General features: G+C 35.0%; 1 protein-coding gene across 4 annotated transcripts in view; it reads right to left on the bottom strand.

Moving 5' to 3' along the window:
• The window catches only part of WDR7 (WD repeat domain 7), a 357,939-nt gene that overhangs the window by 297,356 nt on the left and 40,458 nt on the right, over nt 1-20,125 (bottom strand). For 3 of the 4 annotated variants that reach the window (XM_059894160.1, XM_059894163.1, XM_059894161.1), the window contains 6 exons: nt 19,904-20,023; nt 16,223-16,368; nt 15,765-15,867; nt 13,196-13,337; nt 12,708-12,956; nt 11,568-11,788 (listed from right to left, as the gene is read on the bottom strand). In XM_059894160.1, coding sequence (XP_059750143.1) covers nt 11,568-11,788; nt 12,708-12,956; nt 13,196-13,337; nt 15,765-15,867; nt 16,223-16,368; nt 19,904-20,023 — 981 coding nt within the window. The remainder of the gene's footprint in view (nt 1-11,567; nt 11,789-12,707; nt 12,957-13,195; nt 13,338-15,764; nt 15,868-16,222; nt 16,369-19,903; nt 20,024-20,125) is intronic. The other variant, XM_059894162.1, reaches the window with a different exon arrangement.

Here is a 20,125-nt window from a genome sequence, read left to right as displayed (position 1 = left end):
ACTCCTTCTCTGGAACATAAATATGCAGTTAAGATGCATCATTTATCACTTTTAAATATTCTACCTGAAGGGGAAAAAAGAGCCTACAAATGTTAATGCTGTGTCCACACTTTCACAAAACTAGATAAAAAAAAAATTTTTCAGAAATCCATAGCTCATCCTTCTTTTAAAACGAAGGGGATGGGGTGGGGTAGACAGCTGTTTCTTTAATAAAATAAGACCATGTGGTCCAACCAAAACACTTACTAACCATCTATTAGGATAGTTATGTTCTACATAAAAATAAGACTTTTAGGGACCAGTTTTAATATCTTCGTCCATTCACTACATACAAAAGATAACAGTGAAGAAATAGCGGGCTAGTCAGGACTCCATCTTTCTTCAACTGCTTCCTTATTAATAAAGCAGCAAATAAATATGAAGAATTTAGTATAAGGTTAAGAAGACATTGCCTATCAAAGAAAATTTTATTTAATAAATGATGTTGAGATAATCCGTTACTTTAGGGAAGAACAGATGATCTTTATCCTTTCCTCACCCCACATGCATAAATAAATTTCAGATAGATTAAAGTATTTGATGTTTGTTTTAATCCAGCCATTGCTTTTTAATCAAATTTCACCAAATTTCTGGGGGTGGGGGCGGGTAAGATCCCAGGATTCAAAAATATGAAAGAAGCTAAATAGGAAAAAGATAAATTAGATTACATAGGAATGTAAATTATCTGTAGGTTAAAAAATCTAAGTAAATAATAAACCAGAAGAAAATTTCAACAACAATAATAGAAAGCACATAAGCTTAATATTTCAATTAAGTTAAGCACTCATACAAGCACTAATATCCCCAACAGAAACAAATGAGCAAAGGACAATCTATGTCTCAAATGAAAAAAAAAAAAAACAAAACTCACTAAAATCCTCATAGAAAAACTTCATTACCTCTAGTAATCAAAGAAATGCAAATTCAAACAATAAAATACTCTTTCCACCTATCAATTTAGCCAAAGACTGTAGAAATTATATAATACGAAACAACCAACGTTTATTGGGTTCTTACTCTGTGCTAGGTATTATTCTAAATACTTGGCAGTAATTCATCATAGTCTCACAACAACCCTTTGAAGTGGATACTATTATTATTTCCATCTTACAGATGTGGAAACTGAGGCATGGAAGTAAATAAAAACATCTTGTGTTGGCAAGGGACAATGAAATAGGCACTGAGGGTAGAAAATAATTAGGTAATCGATCTCAATAGACTTAAAAATGTTAATAACCTATTACCCCAAAATTCTGAGGTTCTAATCCAAAAAATATTCATGGAATCTCTCCAAGGAAATAATCATAAATGAAAACAAGTTTTACAAAGATATTCAATATTATTTACAATAGTTCAAATTGGGAACAATCTACACATCCAAAGGAGGAGAATTGCTAAGTAAATATTATACGCTCACATAATGTAATGTTACATAATTACTAAAAATTACTTTCACGAATAAGAATAACTTGAGAAAGTATTTGTTAAAATATTAAATGAAGATGCAATGTGCATAGATAACTATACAATATAATCACAAGTGCATAGTAAGTGAATTTTACAAGGCTAGAGGAAAAAATATCAAAATGTTAACTGTGGTTCTCTTTTATGTAGAAGGATAACAAGTGACCTTTTACCTTCTTAGCTACCTCTGTTTTCAAAAATTTTTAACTGTGTATATGTTAAATTTATAAAATTGAAGTTAAATCTTACATCATATTCTTAAAAGCAAGTAATGTGTGACAAGTAAAAGAAGGTGAAAGGGGGCTAAAACTAAGAAAATCCAAACCTAAATAATCAAAGATGAAAAACTAAAACATAAATTACCAAAGAATTGAGCCATGCACAGTTCTCTAAAGAAAAATTTGAAATTCAGGAATTGAAAAGAATGGCTTTGTTTTATTCTACAAATTGAAAGATACTAAATAAATTAGGCATTTAAAATTAAGTATGCATCAAAATCATATTTACTTATGTAAATCAGTAATAAAAAATATATAGGCAAAGTTGGAGAAATGCAACTATTTTTAAATACACAATTACACCTAGTAGGAGGTGGTATGCTTGGTGGTCAAGTTCAGGCCCTCAGGTTGGACTACTTAGGATCAAATTCCAGCTCTGCCACTTGCTGTGTGACTTGAGCAAGTTATTTAACCTCTCTGAGCCTCATCTCTCTGTACAATGAGGTGAACAGCAATAACTAGGCCTCACAGAATCACTGTGTGAATTAAATGAAATACATGTAAAGAAATCAGCACAGTGACTAATACATCATGCATACAAAAGATGACAGTAGTTAGTATTCTCTTTACCATTATTAGTATTATGTCATTATATACCATAAATTCTATTTTTTATAATGGAGGTGTATCATTTTCTGAGGGAGTTGCCAACATTTAGGTATTCACCAGGAAATACGGAGACATTCATAATTTTTCTATTAGGTTAGTTTCCCCTTTTCAATGTTTTCTTCTCATATTAATAGCTCTGCTTTAATTTAATCTGAATAGTTCCACCTACATGATCATTACCAACACTCACGTATTACCTTAAAATCACATTAATGAAGTTTTTAGCACTTTTAACAATTTGAGTCAATAAAAGCTCTCAATCTGACAACTCAATGACCACCTTCCACTGTTCCCTGAATATTTCCTCACACATCTTTTTCCACTGAATTTACTTGATAATTTTTGACTTCATGCCTTTAAAATATTAAAGTGCTTTCTTTAATTTCAATTACATATTTATGGGTTTTAGAGACTGAGATAGTCAAATCTGCAGACTCTGAAGATGGTCTAAGGTTTTTTTAAGGAACTCAAAAGTGCTACCCTTCCACCCTCTCCCCACAGCAGTCAGCTGTCCCCGGTTATCGTACCCCCCACAACCAAACCTCGGCTGCACACATTCAGGGACTAACATCTTCCATCACAAAGGGCCTCACTTCTCAGCACGCACTGAATTACGACTCCCAGTGGCTGCTGGTCCCGCACTTCTACTCTTAGCTCCTACTCTGAACTTGAATGGCCCCATCCATCTGAACTAGTAACTCTCAATCTGCCTGCTTGGCTTCAACCTATTTATTCCGCTCATACCAGTATCCTTCCAAGAAATAAACACTGAATTTACAATACCTCCGACATAACTATGGAATATCTTTTTTTCCTTTCTCATGGAAACAAAGGGGTTGATACTGTCCCCATTTTTCTAACTGGAGATTTTCTAACTGAAAGAGTCTGTGTATCTCTTTCCTAGAGATAAATTACTAGAATATATATGCTAAAAATACCTCTTTGTTTACAAAGGATGCTGGCTTGCTTTTTAAGTCTATATCAAAGAACACAAGAGAAACCTAACCCCCACTATTATACACCCGGCTCCTGAAGGCACCTGGAAAATGGTCGGCACTCAGATATATGTTGCATCTAATTGAACAGTCACCTTAAAAAGTCATTCATTTTTTGCTAACAATTTCTGCCATCTTAAAATAAATTTTAACTCATTTTAAAATTGCTTTATGATTAAGTTACTGAAGAAAAATTGTCTTTGCTCTGTGCCATACTACTTCTCTTCAACCACTGAGTCATTTTAATCAACCACTTCATTTACAATGCTTAGCACCAAATCATTTCTGACTATTACTAAAAATAAATTTCATACCCAATGTAATCTTCTTTGCTACCAAGAATATGACTAAATATCTAAAGAAACCTCTCCAAACAGAGGAATATCTAAGTTTCTGCGGAGGGGGCAGGGATAGATTAGGGGTTTGGGATTAACATATACACACTATTATATATAAAATAAACAACAAGGACCTACTCTATAGCACAGGGAGCTCTACTCAATATCTTGTAATAACCTATAATGGAAAAGAATCTGAAAAGAATATATACATACATATATATGTATGTATGTGTGTTGTGTATATATATATACATATATATATATTAAAAAAACTGGGGACTTCCCTGGTGGTGCAGTGGTTAAGAATTCGCCTGCCAAAGCAGGAGACACAGCCTCGAGCCCTAGTCCGGGAAGATCCCCCATGCCGCGGAGCAACTTAGCCCGTGCGCCGCAGCTACTGAGCCTGCGCTCTAGAGCCCGTGAGCCACAACTAAGGAAGCCCGCGCACCTAGAGCCCGTGCTCCGCAACAAGAGAAACCACCACAATGAGAAGCCCGTGCACCGCAACGAAGAGTAGCCCCTGCTCACCGCAACTAGAGAAAGCCCGCAGGCAGCAACGAAGACCCAATGCAGCCAAACAAATAAATAAATTTATTAAAAAAAAAAAAAAAAAGCTGAGTCACTTTGCTATACACCTGAAACTAATACAACATTGTAAATCAACTATACTTCAATAAACTAACCTCATATGGCAAAAAAAAAAGTAATAAATAAATGAATTTCTAAAATGTTTGACACAATATTAGCACAGCCAGAATAGGGATGCAATCTGTCTCATTACTGTTGAAGGGATCCTCACTGACAGTCTCTTGGTATATTATTGATTCTCTTAGCTTCCTACACGAGAGACAGGGTGTACTATGATATTTGAATATATAGACACTATCCGTAATAGGAAAAATTAATTTTTTATCTTGAATAAAATATGACAGTAGTAAAACTTTGGAAAACATGCAGCAATCAGAATGGATAACCAACACAGCCTTGGTATATTAAAGCATTCATGTTTTCAAAATGAGAATGAGTGCTATACGCTTATACATACTCTTCATACAGCTACTTATAAGTCTAGAAAATTACCTACACTTGAAAGATTATAAACAGGATGATGAAGAATTATGAAGGTAAATAGGTGGTACAAACCTATTCCTAAGCTTCTGAAGGACAACTTGGTAATATGTATTCAAAAGACCTTAAAAATTAATATGCCCTTTTATAAAACAATTTCACATTTAAGAATTTATCCTAAGAATCATTCCAGATGTGCAAAATTAGTTAGTTATCTTAATTCTCAACCCCCACTGTTGATAAGAGAAAAAAAAATTAGAAAGTAAAATTCTGAAATTTCTGATAAAATTAAATAAATGACAGACTATCATTAAAAATGTTGGAATACACTTAGTGACATAGAAAGATGATCAGACCATCTTTAGAAAATATCTGTATTTTCCATAACAATGTGTTATGGAATTTTTTTAAATAAAAATTAATTTCAAAAAACATGATGCTGAATATATAAAACATATGAAAGTAGTCTCAAAATCTAAGAGAATTAAGTGTAATGGGAAAAAAGAATATTACAGAACATTATGTACATTGTGATATATTTTAGAAAAAGGTTAGTTCTGCTTTCTGCTTTTGCTTCCTTTACATCACCAAAGTTTACTCTGGTTTCAGAGACTATGCCATAATTCTAGACATTGCTTTTTAAATGTAACATCCAATTAAACTGGTAACACAAGTCCAAATTCAAAAAGGTAAGATAAGAGCTAATTCAGGCAGAAGCTTTAGGTACTTTTTCAGAAAGAAAGGACAATATATTAAAAAGAAAACCTAATTTGTTAATTGTTCTTACCGGCAGCTAACATCACGCACTAGCAAACATATAGTCACATATACCATACATATTATCATATCTGCCGCTAAGAGGTAGGGATTTAACATTGTCAAGTGAAGGAACAAACAGGTTAGGTGCCTGATATTCCCATTTTCACAAACCCATGCTGCCCCCTTCTGGAAAATTTTGGAGACATGTGACAATACAAGTTTAATAAGATATAATGAAAAGTAATCATTTTTAACTAATCTGTTAGAGAACTTAGCCTATATGTTCACACTGAGAAACATATATATTTTATATGCTTCAAAATTTATTTTGAAACATTTTCGAAAAATTCTGTTCTGAATAAAGTTCTAGCAGTAGCAAAAAGCTGTGATAACCTAATCATCCATGCCAATGGGAGAAGGAAGTAATATTAGAGATATATTTACTAAAAGTAAATAAAACACAACACTTTAAAAAGTCACATTTTTTGTTCCCTTCAATACTCATTCCTGTCACTCTCAAAAGCAAACAGAATCTGAATTTACTATTTATCTTTCCAATTCAATTTTAATAATTTTACTACCAGCAGCCTTAAAAATATCTGCCCTCCCTTTCAGCTGCTCTCTTCCTCAGACTCCGCAGGCATTGGGCACACTCTTTTGGCCTCCCCTAGCCTAGAGTTCAGATTTTGGAAATTCACTCAAGCCTACCTCTGACAGCTATTCAAATCTGGAAATCATTCTATCTCTAACCTCTCAGTGTTGCTTAGATGTCTCAGTTATTAGAATAAGATTAAACTAAAATGCTATAGTTCTGAAGTATTAAAACATAGTATAGGGATTTCCCTGGTGACACAGTGGTTAAGACTCCACACTCCCAATGCAGGGGGCCTGGGTTCAATCCCTGGTCAGGGAACTAGATCCCACACACATGCCGCAACTAAGAGTTTGCATGCCAACTAAGGAGCCCGCGAGCCGCAACTAAGGAGGCCGAGAGCCACAACTAAGGAGCCCGCCTGCCGCAACTAAGGCCCAGCGCAACCAAACAAATAAATAAATATTTTTAAAAATAGTATAAGATATAGAGAACAAACTAGTGGTTACCAGTGGGCAGGGGGAGGGTGGGGCAATATAGGAGTGAGGGAGTGGAAGGTACAAACTATCGGGTGTAAGATAGGCTTAAGCATATATTATACAAAAGGGGAATATAGCCAATATTTTGTAGTGACTGTAAATGGAAAGTAACCTTTAAAAACTGTATAAAAATTTAAAAATTTTTAAAAAACAGTATACAAAGTCTCTGTAGGATTATAAAATATTGCACTCAGGATGAAGGGAATGATATAGCTGGAGAACAAGAGGGAAAAAGAGACTTGCTTTTTATTGATAACCTTTAATACTTTTTGCATTTTATATACCTATTTATAAAATATTTTAAGACACTACAGTAAATAATATTCCAAGTGCAGATGAAAACTGAAAACAGTAAGGCACTTAAAATTTTAACAAGCCTGTTTTTAAAAAGAATTTTCTAAAAAGTCTTCTATATGAGTATTTGAAGTGGCAGTCTTATTTAATAATAATATGAAGGTTCCATTTTAAATTTGAATCCTATTAAAACTGCCTAAGAACCATCACATCTGAATAGCAATATATAAGATCAAAACCACTCATTTAAAAGCAATAAGCACAACTTGGAATGACAAACAAAAACGGCACAGAACTTTCTTTTATATTTATATTTATAGTATATATTTTGTATTATGTTATATAATATTCAAATACTATTTTAGTAGATAGTTTCACTTCTGTTTCCTTTCATATATATTTCATATATATATATACAGTACACATACCTTTCATACCTATATACATTATATGTATATATTTCTTTCATATGTATGGATAGTACATTTTGTTTTCTTAAGAAATCGAACCACAAAAAAAAAAAAGCCACCTCAAACTTAATTTTTTCCTTTACATTCCATAATCTTAAGGAGAAAGAAATAGAAACAGCACATAACCTAATAATAGAGATCTCAACACTTCAAGTTCTACCACCCCTCATGAAGTCAATATACAGTTAGTCAAATCTCACAGGATTTTTTGAGAGTTTACCAAAGTTCTTTGTTTCTCTGAGTACCTATGATATGCCCCTGCCCTTATCCACCAAAGCATTTTGTTAGGATCTCTCCTTTACCATTTATAGTCAGCCTTGTAACAGACTTACTTAAATACTTGCCTGACTCTCCTCCTAAAATATAAGCTTATATTTCTTGGAACACTGAAATGCATCACTTGGCAGATAGTAATACTGCCCAAAAAAACTTGTAGAATTTTTGTCAATAACCCTTTGGCACTATACAATCCTGAATTACTTCAATATTTCCTATCTCAAAGGATATCTTCAGGAAACTTTTAAATTTTCTTACTGTATTTTAATTCTTTAAAATAATCTGTATCATATGAAAGTCAAATCTCAGTTAACCAGACTATTCAGGGAATCAAACTCAATTTCAAAGCACTTTGCCTAAATGGAGTTTTACTATATGGGAAAAAATAAATAAATAAAATTCCTCTAAAAAATGAAAACAAAAACCTTCAATGTACAATAAACATAAAATCTATTCAATGTAGGTACTCTACATAACACTATAGGAAATGTTTATCATCTATGAACATGCCAAAATTTTTAAATAATTAAAACTCCCATTAATAAAGGAATAGAGAAATGGTGTATTAAAAATAAAGTATATAGAACCACTGAGTCTGGCACTAAAGTAATACTAATCTATAGCAAGAATTTGGAAAGATTTCAGGTAAAAAGATGCTAAAAGAGCACAAAAATGAAGGAGTGGGGAAAGAAAGGATGACAAAGAAACACCTGGACAGTAGACAAGTAAGATGTGCATGTGTGTGGAGTTGTGGAAGGGCGTATAGTCTGTCCTCAAAGCCCATCTCCAGCCGCAGCACCTTTTCCACCCAGCAGGAAGGATTTCATTTTTTGTTCACTGTCTACCAAAGCCAGGAGACAATGATTTTGCCCAGTACTTTTTCTTAACAACTTCCTATATTTTGGTAAACATGAAATGACCACAAATTAAGAAAGAAAAAATCATCATAATTGTACATTCTTAATTACAATTAAAGTTATTTTTAAAATGCAACCAACATTTCTCTGTTTTAGAACATCTTTTCCTGGGGCAAAAACAAAATTGCAAGAAATCAAAACTCAACTTCTTTCCCAATCTACCTAAGATAAAAACCAAAACCCTATTCTAATCAAAAAAGCAGATGACAAACTTTTCAGTATTTATCTTTAATCATTACAGTTGGTAAATATTTATAATCTTCCAACTACCAGATCACTTTAAAATAAAAATTTTCTTTGCTAAAAGAAAATGACATTGGATCAATTTATGAGGACAATTCAAGTATTAAAATCCACATATGATGTTGTTAACTCTAATCTCAGCAAAATAGTCATCTGCTAAACATTTAGCAAATATCAAATTCTTAGCTTTTTATTAATCAGTTAGGCTATTTGATTTTCAAACATATTAGCTGCTGGACCTAAAACTACCAGCTAAATGAACAGCCTAATAACTAGGCAGGCATTATTTACTTGTCAAATTATCACAAAGCTAAAAGCAAATTTGTCTTAATCAGTACTTTTGAAAGTTAATTAAAAACAAGAAAATTCTACTGTTAAGCCTATAATAAGTAAATTATTTTCCAAGTACCAGACTTCCTTGTCTGTGTCTCTCTTCTTCGTATTTCCCAGGCAACTAGCACCTCTGGCGGGCACCTAGTCTAGTAAGGAGACCATTCTCTATTTAGTTGCATATATGTCTATTAGGTAGCTTTTACTCACTACAGATTATTTCTAAATGCAGTTGATCAAAAAAATTTTATTATATTAAATACCCACTTGAAATTTTTTAAAAAGAAACCAGAAAATGCTCTCATATAAATATGTAAGCTAAAAAATATATTAATGTAGTTCAAAAAGAAAACATGACCTTATGGAAACCACTCAGAAAAACTTTCCTTTTAATACCTGTAATTAAAAAAATACACACACACACACACATACACACTCTAGTATTTTCAGTGTTTTATTCTTATGAAAACAAAAACCAGCCAAATCAGAAATGGTTGCACTAAACTGAAATAAAAATACTCTAAATTATCAATTTCAGCATAAAAAAATTAGATATTTCCCCAAATTTGCAGTCAGAGATCAAAAAACTCATATTTTAGTATGGGGCGTTAAGTACTGTTAAATAAAGTTTAGGGCAGGGGTTTTTTTTTTTTTTTTTTATAAATTTATTTATTTATTTTTGGCTGTGTTGGGTCTTCGTTTCTGTGCGAGGGCTTTCTGTAGTTGCGGCGAGCGGGGGCCACTCTTCATCGCGGTGCGCGGGCCTCTCGCTGTCGCGGCCTCTCTCGTTGCGGAGCACAGGCTCCAGACGCGCAGGCTCAGTAGTTGTGGCTCACGGGCCCAGCTGCTCTGCGGCATGTGGGATCTTCCCAGACCAGGGCTCGAACCCGTGTCCCCTGCATTGGCAGGCGGATTCTCAACCACTGCGCCACCAGGGAAGCCCAGGGCAGGGGTTTTAACAGTGCTATAACTTAGTATAATGACAATGATATCTATTTCACTAAAATAGACATACAATTGGTTATTTAAATAAATACACAATAATTTTTCTCAGTGATGAAGATTAAAAGAAATGAACAACCAACTGGGAAGAAAGAAAAAGGCAAAAAATTTTTAAAAAGAAGGAAGAGGATAATTAAGTATCTGAATTTTCAAATCTGGCAGGGGAAAGAAAGAGAGAGAGAGACACTGGTACTAGAACCTCCTACAACATCACCAGTATCAAGTCAAATGAAATCTAGCACTGGCAGAACATGGCAGATAACATACATTACCAGGAAGATTAAGTAAGTAGGAAGGCCAAGGAAGATTTTCTGAGCTTTGAAATGAGACTCCTTGTGAACACTGGATCAGATAGAGAAGTCAAATGCTTTTCATTTCAGTAAGACCATAACTGGTGATGCTGAAGGGATTATGATAAGCATGAAACATGTGTGCAAGAAGACGGTGTGTCTGTGTGTTTGTGTACGTGTGTGCACACACACGTGTGAGTGTGTGGGCATAGTGATGATGCCAACAGAAGTGGCTAATCACATGAACAAGTTCATGATTAACAAACAGTAAAAGAAATTATGGGTCTGTTATTCATCCATCCTAAGTTCTCCTAAAATCTCCTATTTCTAAAATTATTAGGCTGTTTATATTTGACATCATGGCCTAACCTACACGCACATCACTAAGAAAGCAATCTTCTTTCACAAAGGTATGTACAAAATTTTCCAAAATCATTTTCAGTGCCTGTTATACTTTCTCTTGTCACAATAATTGTTTATTTAAACGAACTCTAGGGAATTTCCTGGCAGTCCAGTGGTTAGGACTCAGTGCTTTCACTGCCGGGGCCCAGGTTTGACCCTTGGTCAGGGAACTAAGATCCCACAAGCTGCACGGCGCAGCCACAAATAAAAATCAAAATAAACAAACTCTATTTATAAGTAATGAGAAGTATTTTGCTTCAAACTACCAAAGTATACGTTTACTATCTTTCTGCTCAGATGAAGCTGAAAATAATGAGATTAGAGAATGACTTTGGGGATACTTAAACTACTTTAGAACAAAAAGTTGAAACTTCAGTAAACATATTCTAAATTACTACTACATTTCGGGGACAAGCCATGCTATTTAGGAGCCAATAACAGGAAAAAAAAACTATATGCATCTTCTACTTCTAGGTGCCCAATGGTAATAATTGTAACTTTGCCTAAACATCACATTACCACTGTTTAGTTTTTAAATTAAAAGGATTTTTTAATTCTCCTGTCACATTTTAAGTTACTCTGGATTTCATTTATATTAAGCCTAATAGCAACACAACTTGACTCTACCACAGTGAAATAATCTTTCATGATCAACTTACACTGCAGTTTTCAGGCGGAACCAGAAGCTGAGTAATCTCGCCACCATGGACACAGAAGATGTGTTTCATTTCTCCAGAAAAAATGTCCCAAATTATGACCGAAAAATCCACGCCTCCAGATATCAGATATCTTTGATCATAACGAGCTGAGACCTGATGCGGATACAACAAACATGTGACTTTGTTCCGATGACCACGGAGTGTCCTGTGAGGTGGCCAACCTGTGAATGAAGTTTTGGATTTAGCTATACATCTTATCATTGAAAAGGCTTCTAGTTTTCTAGAACTGCTCTGTAGTTCTAGAAATAAGGTAGCTACATACCACATGAGACTACTGAACTCTTGCAGTGTGGCTAGAGTGGATTCATATGTGCTATGAATGTAAAATATACATGAGATTTCAAAGACTTAGCACCCAAAAACTGTAAAATATCTCATTAGTAATTTTTATATTGATTACAAGTTGAAATGAAAATAGTTTTGCTGTACTAGGTTAAAGAAAATATATTATTAAAATTAATTTCTCCTGCTTCATTTTTACTTTTCTTAATGTACCTATTAGAAAGTCACCTATATTGTTACATATGTAGTTCTACTGGACAGCATTGTTCTAAAAGATTACCAGTATTACTGATAATATGATAATTACTAGTACACTATATAGGTACCCAATAATAAATGGAATTATTAGCACATATCAAAGAGATAAAATTAGATACCTCTTTATTTACAGTCATTACATGGTGTTTATTCCAATAATAGACACTAAGTACAGTTGATCCTTGAACCACAGAGGTTTGAACTGCACAGGTCCACTTATATGAAGATTTTTTTCAATAAATATTTACTATAGTACTACACAGGGGCAGCTGATTGAATCCAAGGATACAGAGGGCGAACTGTAAAGTAATATGCAGATTTTCAACTGTGCAGAGGGTCAGCGCCCCTAACCCCCTGAGTTGTTCAAGGGTCAACTGGAGTGTATTTTATTAACTGCACATTAAATTCTACCAACTACACTGCACACTAACAACTACACGGATTCATTGTATTTGTTAAAAACAAAGAGTGTAGACATTGTCAAGTTCATGGTTACAGAGTTCTCAAAACACTTTAGACACTAGTAGATCCTCAGGATACCTCTGCGGAGCATGTGCTCCCCTTGCAGCAGCTGCACTATGGCTGTCTGCGTGGCAGGTACAATAACGATGCTTCCATCTTCACGGCCACAAACGAGTCGTCCGTGGGCTGGTATGTACACACTTGCAGTCACCTTAAGAGGTTCATTACTATTGGGAATGACACTCAGCTGATCTATAATTCCGGCAGGACAAGGATTCAGTTTATCAAATGCCTCTTGCAAACTAATAGAAGTTCTCATTTCCAGCTCTGTGGAGGTTTTGTTTGGTATAAAAGAAAAACATTTAAGCATTTTAGAAAAAACATTAAACATATAAAAATAAATGTGCTTACAGACGATTCAGTAATATACCAAAGAATAACTGTCATCAACTATAATTCTAAGAAGAAAATGACATATGTACATTATGAATTTGCTATACAGTAGCTGGTATTTAGGTTGTTAAATTTAAAAAATTGAGAAATTACTGCAAGTGATTTACTAGTACCTCCTGTACCTTCCTGTTTATCAGGTGTGTCTGATATGTTCCAAATATTCAATCTTCCAGAAGAATCACCCTGAATCAATAGTTTGTGGAAGTATTCCTTACATCCATAGAAGAACCGAGTAACAGGAGGACAAATTAGCAACTGTAAAAAAAAAAAAATGTGTTCAAATACCCTTAGCTATCTTTTTAAACAAAATATTTCACACATTAACATTTTTTCAGATTAGGATGTTAAGTACTCTGCCTCGGTACCAGAGTTAAAAAAAAAAAAAAGTGCATTTATAGAATGAGTATTCAATAATATTTTAATTAATTTTGTAGCATTGAAACACATATCAACTAATACCCAAATCCAGTACATAGAACACAAATGAAAACTAAATATAGTCTTTCTCTAGAATTAATATTTGTATTCTTTTTCTCCACTTTATAAAAACCACAATGCAATTATTTGTCTGCTATTAAGCAAATAATACAAGGATATACCCCTCTTTACCAAAAAGAAAATTCTCCACTTAAAAGGTCAAAAGGGGAGAACAGGCTAATCTGAGCTTTCTGCCCATCCCTGATTAGTCTCCAAGAGTAGATGCAAAACTAAACTACCAAGCTTGTACAACTAGAGGACTCTTTTTTTTTTTTATGAGAATATTTTTCAACTAATGGCATGACACTTGATCACATTTACATAATCCCCTTGAACCTAGCCTGATATGTTAGCTATAAACTACTAGGAACAAAAACCATTCATTAGGGTGTTGTGTACACTTTCATTTTTAAAACAAATTATTTTTCTGCTTAAGATCCTGTGCCTTCAGTGAGACCACTTATTTGAAAATACTGAATAGTGGTGGACTCCTAAACTTAAAGTTTAGATTATTAATATACTAAAACTGGAGTATTAAAGCATAGAAGCTCATCCTAAAAAGCAGTAAAAACTAGACTTCAGTGTTTAAACATATAGTTAACAAATAATCCATATTCGGTATCAGTTGTTTCCTAAAATGCATTATCCTATAGAAATTATATGCATTAAGCATAGTTAATTACTTGATTTAACTTAAAGCCTGAAAATTACTAAAAGTTTTAATTGATAAACAACATGCTTAACTAGGAAAAGTTGCTACAACAGCTGTAATAACCAGTATTTCATATTTCAATGTGTATCTAACACCACACAGTACATATATTTTAATTTAAAATGTATTGGGGAGCTGATACATAAAGAAACATGGTATGTATTTGTTTTGTTTCATGGTGTTTTTTCTTTTGGCCATGCTAGCAGCTTGCAGGATCTTAGGTCCCTGACCAGGGATTGAACCCAGGCCCCAGCAGTGAAAGTGCTGAGCCCAAACCACTGGACCACCAGGGAAATCCCATCATGTATGTTTTTTATATAAGTCATTACCCCTTAATTTAAATAGAAGTGACTATCTAGTTTGGAGAGCAGTAAGCAGGAGTTTAAGTTAAGAAACTAAAGGACAGGTCATAGAGGATCTTAATTGTACATGGATGTATAAATTCTATATATTCAAATTATTCATGTAAAAATTAATTCCCTTCCCCTCACAATCCCTCCACATAAAGATGGAACAAAATGTTCAGAATGAAAAAGCTGTGGAAACCTAGAACTTAAGTAAAGGAAACTTTATTTCCAAAACCAAAGCTTCTTTCTTAATGCTCAAAGAATAGAGAGTTGAAAACCCAGTACTAAGTGCATTTCAACTTTAAATTGATATTAAGTAGGTTTTTAGAAGTCATAATAAATTGGGTTTTTATAGGGAAAAATGTCTTTTTTCTTTATTTCTAATGCCTAATAATTTAAATCACTACATGATTTTGGGGAGATACTGCAATACCTTGTTCAAATAATAATCAGTCAGCATTATTACATAATTATCTTTGTCCTTCTAAAATTACATCTCTCACTATGTTTATAACTGCATGAATATAAAATCAATTTCTACCATCAATATGAATTTTAGGGCTTCCCTGGTGGCACAGTGGTTGAGAGTCTGCCTGCCAATGCAGGGGACACGGGTTCGAGCCCTGGTCTGGGAAGATGCCACATGCCACGGAGCAACTAAGCCCGTGAGCCACAGCTACTGAGCCTGCGCGTCTGGAGCCTGTGCTCCGCAACGGGAGAGGCCGCGATAGTGAGAGGCCCGCGCACCGCGATGAAGAGTGGCCCCCGCTCGCCGCAACTGGAGAAAGCCCTCGCACAGAAACGAAGACCCAACACAGCCAAAAATAAATAAATAAATTAATTAATTAATTAATTTTTTAAAAAATATACGAATTTTATCAAAAAGTCATTGCCACTTTGTAATCAGTATAAGACCATTTTTATTCCTGGAGAAAAGTGAATGCTACATTATAGGCATATTATAAGCAAATCTGAAAATTGTGCTTATAATAACTGATGAGGTCAAAATGTTTTACAGCATCTAACACACAGCTTTGAATTGTATTGAATCTTTCAAATGCTTAGCTACCAAAGACACCAATAAATATGGTTGTAAAAATTTTTCAACATAACTACCAATTATAAATGATACCTGAAGAATTTTACCTCTTTATCTGTTCGATCCAAGAGGCTATGTTGTACCGGAGGAACTAAATTTTCAACCGCTTTCCCCACATCACTGCGGAATGAATCACTAGCTGGAAGGCAACTGAAAATGAGAAAAATACAAAATTCAGTAAAAATACTGACATTAAATATTTTATCATACCATATGATGACCTTTTTTGACAATGGACAAAATATGGATGTTTTAATTATAGTTAATTTAATATAGGCATGAAATTTAATAATTAATGTTACTAACATACCCTACTTCAAATAAAAACTCCACCTAATTTCTGTGCTTAGAAGTTAAACCTCAATTACAAATCTAACTTAAGTTCTCAAGTTTTTTACCTAAATTAAATATTTATACTTTCTACATTTTCATACTTTCAGGTTATACCCCAAATTTGGAATCTTTTGCTTTCAATTAAAGTCCTCACTTATTATTTATTGAATACCTGGCAGGTAGTTTGTAAATATAACTTTGCCCATTTTCAGTCCAAATGATGACTTTATCTGCCGAGACAAAGTCACCTCCAGTCCATGTCTGTCCATTTTCACTTGGACCCGAGCACAACAGGGAGTAGTCTCCAGCATCAAATACCTACGAGGGATAAGAGATTCGCAATCGTTTTAAAAACCATAAAACAAAATAAGACAATTTAACCATATAAAAACTTCTTTTTGGCAGTAACTGACTGAGAAAGTCATGCTGGTGGGTTGCAGTACCATCTACATGTTGTTTTCGTATGCGTTTCCCTGATGATTAATGAAACTGAACACCTTTCTACACATTTACTGGCCACCTGGCTTTCCTCTCTTGTGAAATGTTTTTGTTCGTTTTCCTATTGGGTTGTCGGTGTTTTTCTTCTTGACCTGTAGAAGTTGTTTTTTATCAATAATAGACGAGTCCCTCATCATATTGTACACCATAGCTATCTTCTCTCAGTCTGTGGGTTGTCTTTTTTTTTTTTTAATACATCTTTACTGGAGTATAATTGCTTCACAATACCGTGTTAGTTTCTGTTGCACAACAAAGCAAACCAGCCATATGCATACACATGTCCCCATATCCCCTCTCTCTTAAGCCTCCCTCCCTGTGCTATGCTGCTGCTTCCCACCAGCCAACTATTTTACAGTCCGTAGTGTATATACATCGATGCTACTCTCACTTCGCCCCAGCTTTGCCCTCCCACCCCATGTCATCAAGTCTATTCTTTATGTCTATCTCTTTATTCCTGCCCTGCAACTAGGTTCATCAGTACCACTTTTTTTTTTTTAGATTCCATATATATGCGTTAGCATATGGTATTTGTTTTTCTCTTTCTGACTTACTTCACTCTGTATGACAGACTCTAGGTCCATCCACCTCACTACAAATAACTCAATTTCGTTTCTACTTATGGCTGAGCAATATTCCATTGTATATGTGTGCCACATCTTCTTTATCCATTCATCTGTCAATGGATATTTAGGTTGGCTCCATGTCCTGGCTATTGTAAATAGTGCTGCAATGAACATTGTGGTGCATGTCTCTTTTTGAATTATGGTTTTCTCAGGGTATATGCCCAGCAGTGGGGTTGCTGGGTCATATGGTAGTTCTATTTTTAGTTTTCTTAAGGAACCTCCATACTATTTTCCACAGTGGTTGTACCAATTTACATTCCCACCAACAGTGTAGGCGGGTTCCCTTTTCATCACACCCTTTCCAGCATTTATTGTTTCTAGCTTTTTTGATAATGGCCATCCTGACCAGTGTGAGGCGATACCTCATTATAGTTCTGATTTGCATTTCTCTAATAATTAGTGATGTTGAGCATCTTTTCATGTGCCTCTTGGTCATTTGTATGTCTTCCTTGGTGAAATGTCTATTTAGGTCTTCCGCCTATTTTTTAACTGGATCATTTGTTTTTTTGATATTGAGCTTCATGAGCTGTTTGTATATTTTAGAGATTAATCCTTTGTCTGTTGTTTCATTTGCAAATATTTCTCCCATTTGTAGGGTTGTCTTTTTGTCTTGTTTATGGTTTCCTTTGCTGTGCAAAAGCTTTTAAGTTTAATTAAGTCCCATTTGTTTATTTTTGTTTTTATTTCTGTTACTCTAGGATGTGGGTCAAAAAAGATCTTGCTGTTGTTTATGTCAAAGAGTGTTTTTTCTATGTTTCCCTCTAAAAGTTTTATAGTATCTGGTCTTACATTTAATTTAAGTCTTTAATCCATTTGGAGTTTATTTTTGCGTATGGTGTTAGGTAGTGTTCTAATTTCATTCTTTTACATGTAGTTGTCCAGTTTTCCCAGCACCACTTATTGAAGCGACTGTCTTTTCTCCATTGTATGTTCTTGCCTCCTTTGTCATAAATTAGGTACCCATATGTGCGTGGGTTTATCTCTGGGCATTCTATCCTGTACCATCGATCTAGTCTTTTCACTCTTGTGTGTGCACTTAAGAGAAGGCTGATCTCACATGATTTTAAAATGCTTACAATGGGCACACAAGAAACTGGTATTAGCTACTGCCTCTGGGGAGGGGAAGGGAAGTACCCCAGGGGAAAAGGGTGTATATTTTTCACTGCATCCTTTTGCACTTTGTTTTACTTCTATTTGGATGTGTTTTAAGTTTTAAGACAAAGGAAGGATCCCATATGGCCTACTACAACGAAGCAGCTGCTAGCTTTTCTTCACTAATCTTATTCCCAAACAACAGTCTTATGGTAAGGCTGTCCACTTTGAGACAGGATAGCACAGTAGTAATGAGAGCAGCTGCTGCAGTCCGGCTGCCTGAGTTGTGTAACCTTAGTCACTTGTACAACCATCACCACTCGTATAATCTTAGCCAAGTTATTTATCCCCCCTACGCCTCAGTTGCCTCATCTGCGAAATGGGCAAAGGCACAATTCCTGCTGTGGCAGGTGGCCTCTAAAATGGCCCCATCGATCACTGACTCCAGGTAGTATTAGGAACCTCACGTAATCCTCTCCCTTGAGTATAGGCGGCATTTTGTGACTGTTATTAGAGAACTGAATGTGGCAGAGGTAATGGGATCTCAGCTCTAAGATTAGGTGGGTCTTGGGTCTTGGCTATACCTTCTCTTGCTCACTTTTTTTTTTTGTTTTGCCACGTTGTGCAGCATGTGTGGCATCTTAGTTCCCCAACCACGGATTGAACCTGTGCCCCTGAATTAGGAGCATGAAGTCTTAACCACTGGACCACCAGGGAAGTCCCTCTTGCACACTTATTCTGAGGAAGGACAGCTCCTGTGTTGTGAGCTGTCCTAATGGAGAGGCCCACATGGCAAAGAACTAAGGTCTCCAGCCAACAGTCAGTAGGACCTAAGGCCTGTCAACCACCTGGTGAGTAAGTTTGGAAGCAGACCCTCTCCTAGGTGAGCCTTGGGATGAGGTAGTCATCCCAGTCGAAACCTTCATCACAGTCTGTGAGAGACTCTGGGCCAGAGGTACCCAGCCAAGCCATGCCCAGATTCCTGACCCACAGAAACCCAAATTCCTGACCAAAAACAGATGATTCATATTTGTTGTTTTAAGTGACTAACTTTTGAAGTAATTTGTTACACAGGATTAGATAACTAATATACCACCCCTCGGAGAGTTACTTCCAAATAATACATGGAAAGCTTTGAAAAATATGCTAGTCACAGAGCAAGTGATCAAAACTTGATGGCTCTTTTTCTATTATGGAAATATTAAAGTCTGGTAATGTGGAAGTAATATATACCTTCCATCATTAGCTCTTTAGTGACAGAAGAAGACCTTGCCAACTCCAAAATGTCAGAAAAGAATGGCAATTGGGATAATAACAACCTACAAAGATACAGCCAACTTGCAGAAAACTCACCACCATTGCCCACGCTGTACTGACAAGACAATGAAAAATATGGTAGCAAAAGGCAGAAATTCAGATCAATAGAACTAACAACCATTAACTGAATCATTCTATGAACCAAAACAAAAAAGACAACTATATACAGCCAAATTCCATACCTCAAAACATGATATCAACATCAGACCAAATGTTTCAAATATTCTAACACCAAGCTCTGCCTTACAATTATCTTTGGAACTCTGATAAACCAATATCATGAAGGGCAAAAATACAATTTCTTACTTATGTAGTTATCTTACCCTCCAATACTTGGAGCACACAACCAGAAGCGACCTCTGTGTGAATGCACAAAAAGAGATGCTTTGGCAATTCTGACAATAAATTGGTTTGGATTCCTCTTCAAATATTGGCTCAGTATCCTGAAAAGAGAAAGATCTGTAAAACTTTAGGATTGGCTGGGTCGTCAGTTAAAATTATCACACAATGAAAAAGAAAACAAAATGAAATAAAGGCATCTCTTG

The sequence above is a fragment of the Balaenoptera ricei genome, chromosome 14 (assembly GCF_028023285.1).
Source record: "Balaenoptera ricei isolate mBalRic1 chromosome 14, mBalRic1.hap2, whole genome shotgun sequence".
Lineage (NCBI taxonomy): Eukaryota > Metazoa > Chordata > Mammalia > Artiodactyla > Balaenopteridae > Balaenoptera > Balaenoptera ricei.
This window is presented reverse-complemented; position numbering and strand designations above follow the sequence as displayed.